This window comes from Mesoplodon bidens (genome assembly GCF_964165515.1).
Source record: "Mesoplodon bidens genome assembly, chromosome: 5".
Lineage (NCBI taxonomy): Eukaryota > Metazoa > Chordata > Mammalia > Artiodactyla > Ziphiidae > Mesoplodon > Mesoplodon bidens.
In genome coordinates this window covers 108,165,458-108,178,615 of record NC_138161.1, presented here as the reverse complement: position 1 = coordinate 108,178,615, position 13,158 = coordinate 108,165,458, and the positions used below count along the sequence as shown (strand labels likewise).

At 39.0% G+C, this 13,158-nt stretch overlaps 1 protein-coding gene across 1 annotated transcript in view; it reads left to right on the top strand.

Moving 5' to 3' along the window:
• Positions 1-280: 280 nt before the first annotated feature.
• ATP13A5 (ATPase 13A5) overlaps positions 281-13,158 on the top strand; it is a gene marked incomplete at both ends in the record, with an annotated part of 113,082 nt that continues 100,204 nt past the window's right edge. The window contains 1 exon segment of the mRNA XM_081235356.1: positions 281-343. Within this exon segment, the coding sequence (XP_081091482.1) occupies positions 281-343 (63 nt within the window).

Genomic DNA, 13,158 nt, shown 5'->3' with positions numbered 1-13,158 from the left:
AGACCCAATGCAGCCAAAAATAAAATAAAATATATAAATTAAAAAAAATAGCATCATTACTTGCTAAAAAAAAAAAAAAAGGACAGATTAACAGACCAATCCTGTGGCTGAGGAAAGTATTTCCTCTCTTGCCTTTGTAAGCCTAATAGGTAAGGCATGTGCTAAGAGATTTTAAAAGCTTCTGACAACAGCAATGACAAGTAGTGATTGTTCTGAGTTCACAGAAGCCCCGGTGGTTTTGACATTTCCCCCAAGGAATTAGCTGGGAGGTCCAGTTCAGATGGAGGAGGAAAGTAGGAAGGACCATCGGGCTTTGCTCAACCCAGGAGGAGAGAATGAACTGGTGAGTCTTCCCTTCTTTTTATTGTAGTTTCTCAAAGTGCCTGAGCCTGTGGGCTACTTGGGGTGATGCTGGCTTTAGGAACTGTAGAGGTTTAAGTCTGGTAAGTCTCCTGGAGATCCACAAGGCACACCTTTATACTGGGGGACCTGCAGGGGCGAGAAAGTTGTGTCTTCTAGATGATGGCATTCTTGCCAGCCTCATGTGCATTGATTGGACCCGCGAAGCTCCCCTCAGCCATTTTGCAGAGTCATCGGTGTGCACTCCCACAGGGTACTCACTGAAGTGTTCTCCTCATCATCTGGCACTCCATATAATTAGACAAATTCAGGCAAAACCTGAAACACTTTTTTAAAAAAATTCTTTTATCTTTAGTATATCTGAATAACTTGGTCTCAGAGTGCTTTGGGCTGAAATCATGCCTTACAAGAGCCAGGAGAGATTTTAAGCACCAAGTACTGAAGAAGGAATAGTGCGTGACCTGGGATTTAGCACACGTTAAAAAGAAAAAAGTTCGCATTTCTCCGATTCTTTTTTCCCACTGCCCCTACCACTTAACACAGATAAATCTTGAAAAATAATCATGAAAAACTTGAGAACTCCTGCAATAGCTCTTTGGTGCTGAGGAGTTTAGATTTATTATTTTATTTGATCCTCAGAACTCATGGAAGGAATTAATCCTATTTCATAGACAAGAAATCTGAGACTTGGGAGGTTAAGTAACTTGCCCAAGGTCCTCAGCCTCCAAGGGCCAGGCTGGGAAACCAGTTCACTCCTTCCCCCTCCACACCCTGTGCTGTTCACACTCTAGCTAGGCAATGAGAAAGGGAGATGAAGAAAAAGGGGGGATGGAATAGAGAGGGCGCACTGGAGGGTGGAAAGGAACCCAGAGGACGTGGTTCATATACCAGAAAGGTATCAGCTTCTTGGCTGATTTTTCTGGTTCCCTATGAGATCCGTGGGAAATCCATACCCACTCTCTCCCCACCTACCACATTTGTGAACCTACAGAAAGTAAGTGACTTCATGTATACGTGCACTGTCCAATAAGGCAACCACTGGCCGTGTGTGGTTTTAGAGAAGTAGGTGGTTCCAACTGAAATGCGTTCTAGTGTAAAATACACAGAGGCTTTTGAAGACAATAGAAACAATGTGTAAAATATCTCATTAATAATTTTTACATTGATTATACATTGAAATGACACTGTTTTGGATAGCTTGGGTTAAATGAAACATATTGTGAAAATTAACTTCACTTGCTTTTTTTTACTTCTTTAAAGTGGCTGCTGGGAAATTGAAATTACAAAAGTGGCTCACATTGGTGGCATACACTATTGTAACCCACTGATCTTGACAGTGGGACAGTGTTCTAAAATCCTTGGACTGAAGGGCTGCAAAGAATTAAAGCTACTCACCTGTGTTCACTACTGAACGACTGTGTGCCAGATCTAATTTTTTTTCAGCATGTCGATGAGCATTCATGAAAATTTCTGGTTGCTCTTAACTCTTATCTAATTAGGTGTTGCATTGGTGAAGTTTAGAGCCTCGTGTTTTCCGTCTCTTAACCATAGAGAGGGCGTGAGTATCAAAGTATTCAATAACAGATCAGGAGCCGCTTTTCTTCTTTTTTGTTGGTGATCAAACAGTTCTAGAGAAATCCACCAAAAAAATGTTGTTAGGACTCCCAGCTAGGCTTACCTCATTATCAGGGCATCCTGGGGAGGGGGACGGGCTGTTGACCTCTCTATAAATCTTACTCAAGAGCTAGGCAGAGAGCACAGATGCAAAACCTACTCGGGTGGATCAGGAAACTTGGTGAGGCAGGTAGGCTACAGGGGGTGACCCAGGTGCACAGCTGAGAAGAATTTGCCACCTGCCTCGGGGCAATTGCTGTCCTATAAGTCACAGGCCCAGTGCTGTTGGATCTTTCACGTTTGAAAAGGAAGCCAGAAATCTGTATGCTTATGTAAAATAGCCTTATTATAAACTTTGGAAAAAAATTCTTTTCTGTTTTTTTTTTTTTTTTTTAGATAATCAGTGGGCCAAAGTCAAATTCGGCCTAGTCTACTCCCAGCCTTTGGAAGCCCTTCAGTCCGTGGTTTTACGACCTCTCCTCACTTGCTCTTCCTTTCCTGAAGGTTCCCCATGGCCCCATCTGACTTCTTGCAGTCGTCAGTTCAAGGGAACAAGCACTGTGATGTGCGAGAGGGCGTGAGGTAGAAACCGTCTCCATGGACAGGGAGGGTCTGCGAGATGATCCATGTGCAGGTTTGGGTCATTTTGCTGAGCTCAGCACAGCAGAAGGCGTGGCAGGAGCCTCTGCAGTTGAACCTTGCTGTATCATCTCCTGTCCTCTGCCACCCCCAGCTCCTCCTGGGGGGCAGCGGCTCACACCTCCTGTGTCGGCACCGTGCTCAGTGCTTGACAAGCAATATTTCACGTCACCCTCACAACAGCCCATGTGATAGATGCCCTCACTGTACAGGCCTTCACTGTCCTTCCCAACCTCTCCCACCCTCCCACTCCCACCTGGCCCCAGGGGTCTCTTTCTCCTTCACCTGGCTTTTTCCTAAAAGTGTCTCCGTTCTTCTGCCCCGCGTTTCATCAGCCCCTCCATTCACAGTCAGCTTTTCTTATCTCCTCCTGTGGTCCTCTCAGGACCCACAGACTCACTAACAGCCCACAGCATCCTTCACAGCCCCAGACCCTCAATGAGCCTGGAGCCTTCAGGCTGTATAGCTCCTACCTAATGGAATGAAGTTTGTTCTCAGGCAGGCCTGGGTTTAAATTCTGGTCCTGTTGGGTAAGTTATTTAACGTCTCTGAGTTATTTGTAAAATGAGGATAGTAATACCTACCATTCAGAATTGTGGTGCGGATTAAATGAGGTAAGACAGACTTTCCAAAAATATCTTCTGTTGTACAATATCATAATAGGTATTTACTGTACAAAAAGTCTTCTTTTTCCCCCTAGCAGTTAGGTTTGAGAAATACTAGGTGAAACAGGCAAGCCAATAACAGCAGGCCCTCTCAGAGCCTGTAGTATACTGTGGTTCTTTGTGAATCTCCAAAAGGGGCATTGCAGTGTGCTCTATTTCACATGCATGTATGTATCCATGGAATCTTTCCTGTATGTGTTGGGCAGGGCATACAGATACCCTCATGACTACTGTTCCATGGAACCACCGCAGGAAAGGCTGGGATGTTTTCCATGAATGATTGGTATCATTTTAGCATTATTACTCTCCTGGGAGAAAAAAGGCATTATATCTCCCCGTAGCCAGGCATGTCGGGACACACAGGATGTGCACAGCATCCTCTCTTTCAGAGTCCCCTCTGGCCATGCTTGCTGCATTTACTTTCCAGAGATCGTCTTGATTCTGCTCCTGAGACAGAAGTGCTGCGTGATTCATATCGGTTGCCAAGCCCAACCATTCCATCGGTGCTCCCCTCTGCACAGATGCCCACCACACTAGCCTCAAAATCACAGGTTGGAGCATCCCCAGAAGGCAAAAAGACAGCAGATCTTAGTCAAGGTTTCACTGCTGACTGGGTGGCTGCGGACACCTTTTGGGACCTTGTTAGTTGCCTAAGAATGACATCAATTACCCCTTCTGATTCACAGGGTTTGCAAGGGTCACATAGGAAAGATGGAAAGTGCTATGAAAATATGAATGGTAGATTTACATGCAAGGAGTCAGGAGTTGTCATGTGGCTTTAAAAATTACAGAAATACAAATAAGTGAAATTGATGCTGAGAATATTTCCCCTGCCTCTGATTAAACTTGGGGAATAATAATTGTTTGATCTACCATTTCAAAAACAGTATGTGAAGAGTTGTTAAGAAAAATTAGGAGTTTTGAACATCTGAATTATTTTAAACACTGTCACATACTCCTCATCTTCCATTAAAGGAAAAACAAAACAAAACTCAAGGGACTACAAATAACTTCTAAATAAGGAAATCCCTTTGGATATTAGTAAAGAGAAGTATCTGAAATAGAACCAATGAACAGATCTCTCACCCTACCCTGGGTACACTAACTTGGTGACCATTCCCCTAGAGCTTTGGGTGAGACCTTCATGCTTGGACATGTCACTGTTATGTTTTTAAAATTCATTCTTATTTCCTTTTAAGATTTTACTTGTATGTAATACACCCATCTCATGGATCTGTCCTTAATTATCCATAATAGGAAAGTAATTACATGTGTTCTGTTTATTAGAAAAATCACAGAACTTTCGAAAGAAGATGCAACTTCTGATTTATGACTTCATTGAGTTTTCTGGGATTTTTTAAAACTTTCTTTCACTTTTGTTACTAATATCAGTAAAGGATGATGTCAGGGAAAAAAATTCAAGGGGCTAAAACTGAAAATTAAAAAATGAACTTTATTGTCTCTTTTCTCTGTTTAGTCACCATTTATATTAACAGATTGGGTGACAGCAAGTTTATCTCATCTTCAACTGACACCTCACTACGAGGGAGAGAGAACACTATAGATGACAGAATCAAGATTCAAAAAGTTCTCTAGGGACTTTCTTGGCGGTGCAGTGGTTAGGACTCCATGTTTTCACTGCAGGGAGCATGGGTTTGATCCCTTGTTGGGGAATTAAGATGCTGAGTGCCGCGCGGTGCGGACAAACAAAAAAGTTCTCTAGGCTGGATTGTAGGAGAGAAGTTGGCAAGATGCAGTGCAACAGGCCTCATTATTGAGTTTTTGTCTTAAGTTATTATAAAAATACAAGGTGAGGGGATCAATGACTTGGGCTTAGCTATGCATGGAAAAGTACTTTATTTGGTTATGGCTGGATTTTAGTTGCCAATATGATATAACTATAAAAAGAGTCCTTGGATATCTTGTTGGAGTTTGTTCTGCAGAATAGAGGAAATAAATCCTGCTATGATTTAGGTAATAACTGTTTCAAAGACATTGGAAATAGTTCCCCAACAAACGATCACAGTGGTTGTCTTCCAATAGTTAAGTGGCTGATGTGGAGAACAGAGTAGAGGTTGGCAGAGTCCAGCCTGATCTATTTTCCTTATGGAAGAACTTCCTAACCACCTGTGGTGGCAGAATCTTAACATGACACCCCTCCAATGAGCTTTGCCTTTGTATTATCCCCTCTGGTTGAGTGTGGGTGGCACCCAAAAGTATGATGAGCTCTAATTCCTGTGATTATGTTATGTTGTATGGCAAAAAGGGATCTACAAATAATAAATGCTGGAGAAGGTACAGAGAAAAGGAAACCCTCAAACTGTTTGTGGAAATGTAAACTGGTGAGTCACTGTGGAAAACAGTTTGGAGGTTCCTTAAAAAATGAAAAATAGAGTTACCATATGATCCAGCAATCTCACTCCTGGGCATATATCTGGAAAAGATGAAAACTCTTTTTAAAAAAATACATGCGCCCCAATGTTCACAGCAGCAGTATTTACAACCACCAAGATATGGAAACAACCCAAGTGCCTGTCAACAGATGACTGGTTTAGGAAGATATGGTATATATATATATATATATATATATATATATATATATATATATATATATATACACACACACACAATGCAGTATTACTCAGCCATGAAAAAGAATGAAACATTGCCACTTGCAGCAACTTGGATGGACCTAGAGAATATACCAAATGAAATGTCAGACAGAGAAATACAAATATTATATGATATCACTTATGTGTGGAATCCTAAAAAAAAATAGAAATGAATCTATATACAAAACAGAAAGAGACATAGAAAACAAGCTTATGGTTACCAAAGGGGAGAAGGAGGGAGGGAAGGACAAGTTAGGAGTATGGGATTAACAGGTATAAACTACTATACATAAAACAGATAAGCAACAAGGATTTACTGTATAACACAGGGAATTATATTCAGTATCTTGTAATAACTTAAATATAATCTGAAAACAAATAACTGAATCACTTTTCTGTATACCTGAAACTAACACAATCTTGTAAATCAACTAAATTTCAATTAAAAAAAAGAGAGAGAGAATCTGGATGGGTCTGACCTCATCAGGTGAGCCAAGAAAAGAAACTGGGCCCTTCCTGAAGTCAGAGAGATTTAAAGCAGGAGAGGGATTTGATGCAAGGGAGGTTTTCCATTGCATCTTTGAAGATGGAAGGTTCAGTGTAGCAAGGAGCTCTGAGTGGTCTCTAAGAACTGAGAACTGAGAGTAACTTCTGGCTGACAACCAGCAAGAGAATGGAGACCTCTGTTCTAAAGCTACAAGCCACTGAATCCTGCCAACAGCCATGTAATCTTTTTTTTAAAAAAACACCTTTAAACCATGTAATCTTTTTTTTTTTTTTTTTTTTTTTTTTGGTGGTATGCAGGCCTCTCACTGCTGTGGCCTCTCCCATTGCGGAGCACAGGCTCCGGACACGCAGGCTCAGAGGCCATGGCTCACGGGCCCAGCCGCTCCATGGCATGTGGGATCTTCCCGGACCAGGGCACGAACCCGTGTCCCCTGCATCAGCAGGCGGACTCTCAACCACTGTGCCACCAGGGAAGCCACTAAACCATGTAATCTTGAATGAAATCCTTGATCTCCAGAAGGAGCACAGTCCAGACAACACCTTATTTTAGTCTTGTGAGATGCAGAACAGAGGACCCAGCTAACCAGACTTAACCCATGGAAACTGTGAGACAATACATTTGTGTTTTTTAAGTCACTTGTTATGCAGTGATAGAAAATGAATACACCATCACAGCTGTCCAACAGCGAAGGTGCAGCCCTGCCAGGTAGTGAGTAGCCTATCTTAAAAAGACAATAGGTGTTCGTCTGTGAAGGATGGTGTACAGCTATTTTTTTCCAAAAGAGAAATTTGAACCAAATAATTCCTGAGACACTCCTTCTGTTTAGTGATGCTCTTGCTCCACAAATAACTTTTAACAGAACATGCCATGTTGCCCCATGCCTTTGATGTAGGGCAAATTTTGGTTCTAGAAATTGTCCCTGCTAGCCAGCCCATGCACCTCATTCCTTTTTGATGTACTTTCAGCGCTCTGTCGCCATTAGCCTCATCAAACAAAGGTCCTCAGTTGCACTTTTACTTCCAGGAAGACGGCGTGATAACACTTTTGCTATAGTAGTCCTGGCTGACTTTAAGAGCATGGCTACAGCTGAGTGTGACATTATGTACATCTCTTTGGCACTGGATTTTGATTCACACTTCTAAAGAGGGAATGGCTTTACTTACTCCAGAAAGAACTAACACACCATTGTAAAGCAATTATACTCCAATAAAGATGTTTTAAAAAAAAAACATAAGGGGAATATTTAAGAGGTTAAACTATTTCAGTACTTATTTTAAACTTGTTTTTAAACAAAATTTTTTTTAATTTATTCATTTATTTTTGGCTGTGTTGGGTCTTCATTGCCGTGTGCAGGCTTTATTTTCTCTAGTTGTGTCGAGCTGGAGGCCAGCGGAGGCTACCCTTCGCTGCAGTGCACAGGCTTCTCACTGCGGTGGCTTGTGAAGCATGGCTTTAGGCGCGCGGGCTTCAGTAGTTGTGGCTTGTGGGCTCTAGAGCACAGGCTTAGTAGTTGTGGCACACGGGCTTAGTTGCTCCGCGGCATGTGGGATCTTCCAAGATCAGGGCTCAAACCTATGTCCCCTGCATTGGCAGGCGGATACTTATCCACTGCGCCACCAGGGAAGTCCCTATTTTAAACTTCTTCAAGGCTCAGTGTCTTTTTTATTTTTCTAGTTTGTCAACATGTCTACATTTTATTTTATTTTATTTGGGGGGGTTTGGCAAAGATTTTATTTATTTATTTATTTATTTATTTATTTATTGAAGGGTAGTTGATTTACAATGTTGTGTTAGGTTCAGGTGTACAGCAAAGTGATTCAGTTATACATATATATCTTTTCTTTTTCAGATTATTTTCCCTTATATGTTATTACAAAATATTTATTTAGTTCCCTTGTTGGTTATCTATTTTATAAATAGTAGTGTGTGTATGTTAATCCCAAACTCCTAATTTATCCCCACCCCCCTGCCAAGACTCAGTTTCTTTGATCTACAAATAATAACTTACAAATATTATTAATAATAATAACTATTTCAATACATGATAATGTCTATTTCATAATATTCTTGGGAAGATTAAATGACACCTAAGTAAATGTCCAGAAAGGTTAGTTCTTATTGTCAAATGTAGACAAAAGTGAAAGTACTCGTGACATTTTATCCTTACTCAAAGGGCACTTCATGGCATGAATGCAGGGAAAAATACAGGAAACTATAATTAACAACATTTGGCAACTAGTGATAACTAACACAAATTACTACATGTGACTAAACCAGTAATAGAAGGTTGAGGAACAATAGCCACACTAATATGATTCATTACCTAGAGACAATATTATCCTAACATTAAAGAAAAGAACTTTAAAACATGGCAGAGTTAGAGATAAGAGAGCATTTTAAGAATATCTTCCCATTTAACACATAAAAGAACACAATTTGGCATGTCTAGATAAAGACAGCAAAGGGTAGATTGTGAATAATAAATAGAAACTCAGTGCTGTGATTGTTGTTTTAAAAAAAGAAGATAAAACATGATGAATTCTAGCATCATACAAGGACTCAGAGATATTATCTCCTTGGCCATGATTCAAAGGACTAAAAGTTTGAGGATTATACAGAAAAAGATAACTTACTCTAAGGCTATTGGAACATTCTCACTCATGGAAAAGCCTAACATGTCACAGCAAAAAGCTGGCATTGCCATCCACAGAAGAAAATTGAAGTACTGAGAGTTATTTATGTGATATCTTGGTTGAGTAAATCAATTTACAACTTTGAGCTGTAAGAATCTGGTTTGAGGAAGTAAAAGTGTTATGAAAGTAACCCATTCCAAAAAATTTGAATCACTACTGTGTCTTTGCATGGTGGGTATGCAACAGATATTTCAGATGGATAAACACATGAATGGTGAACATAAGAATAAGATGATTTACAAAAGCTGAAAAAGACCTGTTTACAAGACCAGTGGTTCATAAATGCTACTGCTCAAGATGCAATAAAAATTCCAGAACAAAGACAGGAGGAGACCCTAAGAGATGGTTCCATAAGACTAAGAGGATCCCACCAAAAGGGAATTTGGTGAGGAAACCATGCTTAGATGAAGCTGGGCCCTGTAATTCTCCTTTCCTGAAGAATATGACCAATCCTAGCTCTGTCTCTGATGGCAGCTGTGAGAACTACCTATAAAGAAAAGAAAGAAAAAAGATTTTTAAAAAATGTCCTTTCTGTGCTAGTACTTCATATATGTTCTCATTGAATCCCTATGAGCTAGTTACTCAGATATCAATTTTACAGCTGAGGAAACTGAGGCTCAGCTAAGTAAATGTATAAAAGGTCACATTACATAAGCATCAGAGGACACTCTGTCACACTGTTTATCTCCTATGCAAGTGAAGGATGGTTGTACTGGTGTGTGTGTGTGCTTGGGTGTGCTCGTGTATATAGTTACTACATCTGTTAATCTTTTAATTAGTTTGGTGTTTATCTTAAAGCCTTTTTCCTAGTTTCACATATTACAAAGATGAGCAGTTTTCTTTTTGGCCTGCATTTGACTTCAGTTTTGACAATTTGTGCTCAGTGGGAAAAGCAAAAATTCCATTTAAGCCACTGGATCAATCACTTTCAGAAACACAACTTATGATTTTGGCAAATAATATTTAGCTCTAAATATTGCCTGTGGTCAAATCATTTCACAGTGAGTCTTATGGGACTAGCCACTTTTAATCCACTGAAATTTTGTTGTAAATTAACCAAGCTAATATTTACTCTCAACATATACTGAGTGTTCAAAATGTTTCAGGATCTGTGTTAAATGCTTTGCATGCATTATCACATTAGTTTCTCACAACAACCCTAGAAAAATAGTTAATGTTATTATTTCCATTTATGAAGGAGGAAATTGAGTCATCAGAAGTAAAGTGGATTACCCAAGGTCAGATATCTGGTTAAGTGGTAGAGGCATGATTTGAACTTGGTTTTCTCACACCATATCCCAAGCTTTTAACTGTGACATCAGACTACTTCCACTGTGTTTTACAGCCAGCCACATTTTTCACATGAGGAATCTAAAGTTCAGTGAAATAAATCATTTACCCCGATCACATTAACTGGCAAGTGATGGAGCAATAAATAGAAGTGAGAGCTTCTAGAAGGCAATGGGGTGGGCTATAAAGAACAGAGGCTCTGCTGATAGACCTGGATAGGGCTCTAAATTGTGACCTTAGGGAACAACCTCTGTCAAAAGGCATGTGCATATTTCAGTTACTCCTAATCCAAGCTGCTTCCTCCTATTCTGGTCCTAGAAAAAGACAATTAAGGCTGTGTTACCTCTCCTGTTATCTGGAATACAGAATTCTATCAGGGAACAAAAAAGTGAGGGAACGTTACTGCTTAGAGAGAATACAATTCAAGTCTAGGTGAAGATGGGCACAACCTCTGTGCTATTCAATTCCACTAATAGGTGGCAGATATGGGGTCCTCACCCTGTGGAACACAGCCCGTTTTCATTACCATCCTTGACTCAGTGTATTGCAACTCAAAACTGAAGGAGTCACCTCTCTCCTCCTTTGAATGAACCTATTATCAGACCACTGCTAACCATGAGAGAGCACTTCCTTTGTGCTACACTTTACACTTCTTGTTTAATCTTCACAACCATTCTTCCAGGTGTGTGTTATTAATATCCCCTAAGTACAGAGATGGAAACTGAGACTTAGAGAAGTTAAGTCCTGAGGTCACATAGCTAATAGGTGGCAAAACTCACTTTATTGCAATGAGCCACGTATAATGGGGTTGAGATTCTGATCCTCTCACTCCTGTTCCCAGTATCTTTACATTTACAAGACCTCTGGATTCTACTTATCTTCCTCTTATGGCACACATATTGTTCCTGGCTCTCTCCTCTACCCTGCATTTCTTAATGGATTTTACCAGAGGTAAATCAATATTTAGGAGAAATCTGAGTGACTCTTACTGCATCAGAAGAATAATCATCTAGAACAATCAAATTATACTTGAGATTAATCGGTCAAATGGAAACATGATAAACTCGAATCACATAAACATTGGCAAGCCAGCTGGGAGTAGATTGAAAGAGTACCAAATAAAGTAGTGATTCTTTTATCCTAAACCTCAAGTCCCATATCTAACCACATAAACTCTGGGAAAACTGAGAAATGATAGAAAGGAATTTTACCAAGATTTATGAGGCCAGTTTATCAAAGAAGCAAAAACATTGCTTCTACTCATCTTTGCTCAAGGAGCTACTTATTTCTGAAAGTTACTCTGACATTAACAAGGTCTTTTATATCTATCTATCATCCATCTATCTATCTATCTACTATCTGCTATCTAGGTTTACTATCTACTTACTTATTTTTTAACAGATGGGGAAAAAAAAACTGTTGATATTTTGATTGAGCTGTACCCAGCCATAAGCGATGTCTTTCACAGAAATTTATCTTGGTTACAGGGATGTGATTTTATCTCTGCTCCTATGTATGTCAGCACTTCCCAATCATCCACACCAGGAGGCAGCTCCTGTATTCCCAGGTCACCAAACCTCCTATTTCCAATAGAAATCCCCTTCTCTGATCTTTTTCTTTTTTCAGTCACTTTTCAAATTTTGCTGCCATTTTCTCTTTCTCAATCCAATCTCACTGAAGTAATTAAAGTAACTTCTACCTGCTTGGAACAATATCTAATAACAAACTCCACTTTTATTTTATTTTTATTGACATATATAATACAGTGGTGTCAATAAATTACACTGACCTTAAGTGTACAGTTCTATGACCTCTATCATCACTTGGTTAAATGGGATTGCTAATGGTTAGTCCCCAAACTTAATATATCTCTCCATTTATTTAGATATTTGCTCTCAGCAATAATATATATAGATTTTAATTTAGAGGTCCTGTACAACTTTGTTAGAACTATTACAAGATTTTTTCCCTTGACAGTATTGCAAATGATATTTAACTTTATTTTCAAATTGTTTGTTACTAGTATATACAAATAGAATTAGTTTTTCTATATTGACTCAATATCCAGTGACCTTGATAAATTCACTTATTAACTCTAATAATTTGTTTGTACATTCTTTTCATTTCTTCATGTACATAATCACATTATATACTCATAAAAAGAGTTTTACTTCTTTTTTCCCCAAGGTTATTGAGATATAATTGACATATAATAATTTGTAAGTTTAAAGTATACAATGTGTTGATTAGATACACTTAAATATGTGAAATGATTACCACCATAGCATTAGCAAACACCTCCATCACCTCACATAGTTATCACTTCTTTTTTGTAGTGAGAACTTTAAGACTTACTGTCTTAGCAACTTTCAAGTATATAATACAGTATTGTTACTTTTCATTTTCCAATTATTGTAAACATTATTTCTTTTTCTTGCCTTACTGCACTGGTTAAGACTTCCAATACTATACCAGATATTAGTGGTGATTGTTGATAACCTTATTTTGCTTGTGATCTCAGGAGAGGCCTATATTTTATCATTAAGCATGATGTTAGCTGAAAGATGTTCCTATCTATTGTTAGGTTGCTGAGAGGTTTCTTTCTGTTTTCTCTTTTTTTAATGTATTGGTGTTGAATTTTATGAAAGTTTCTCTGTATCTATTGAGATCACCTTATAATTTTCCTCCTGAAAGTTAACATACCAAATACAGTGATTTTCAAATCCTTGTAATCCTAGAATAAATTCCATTTGGTAATGATGTATCACCTTTTTAAT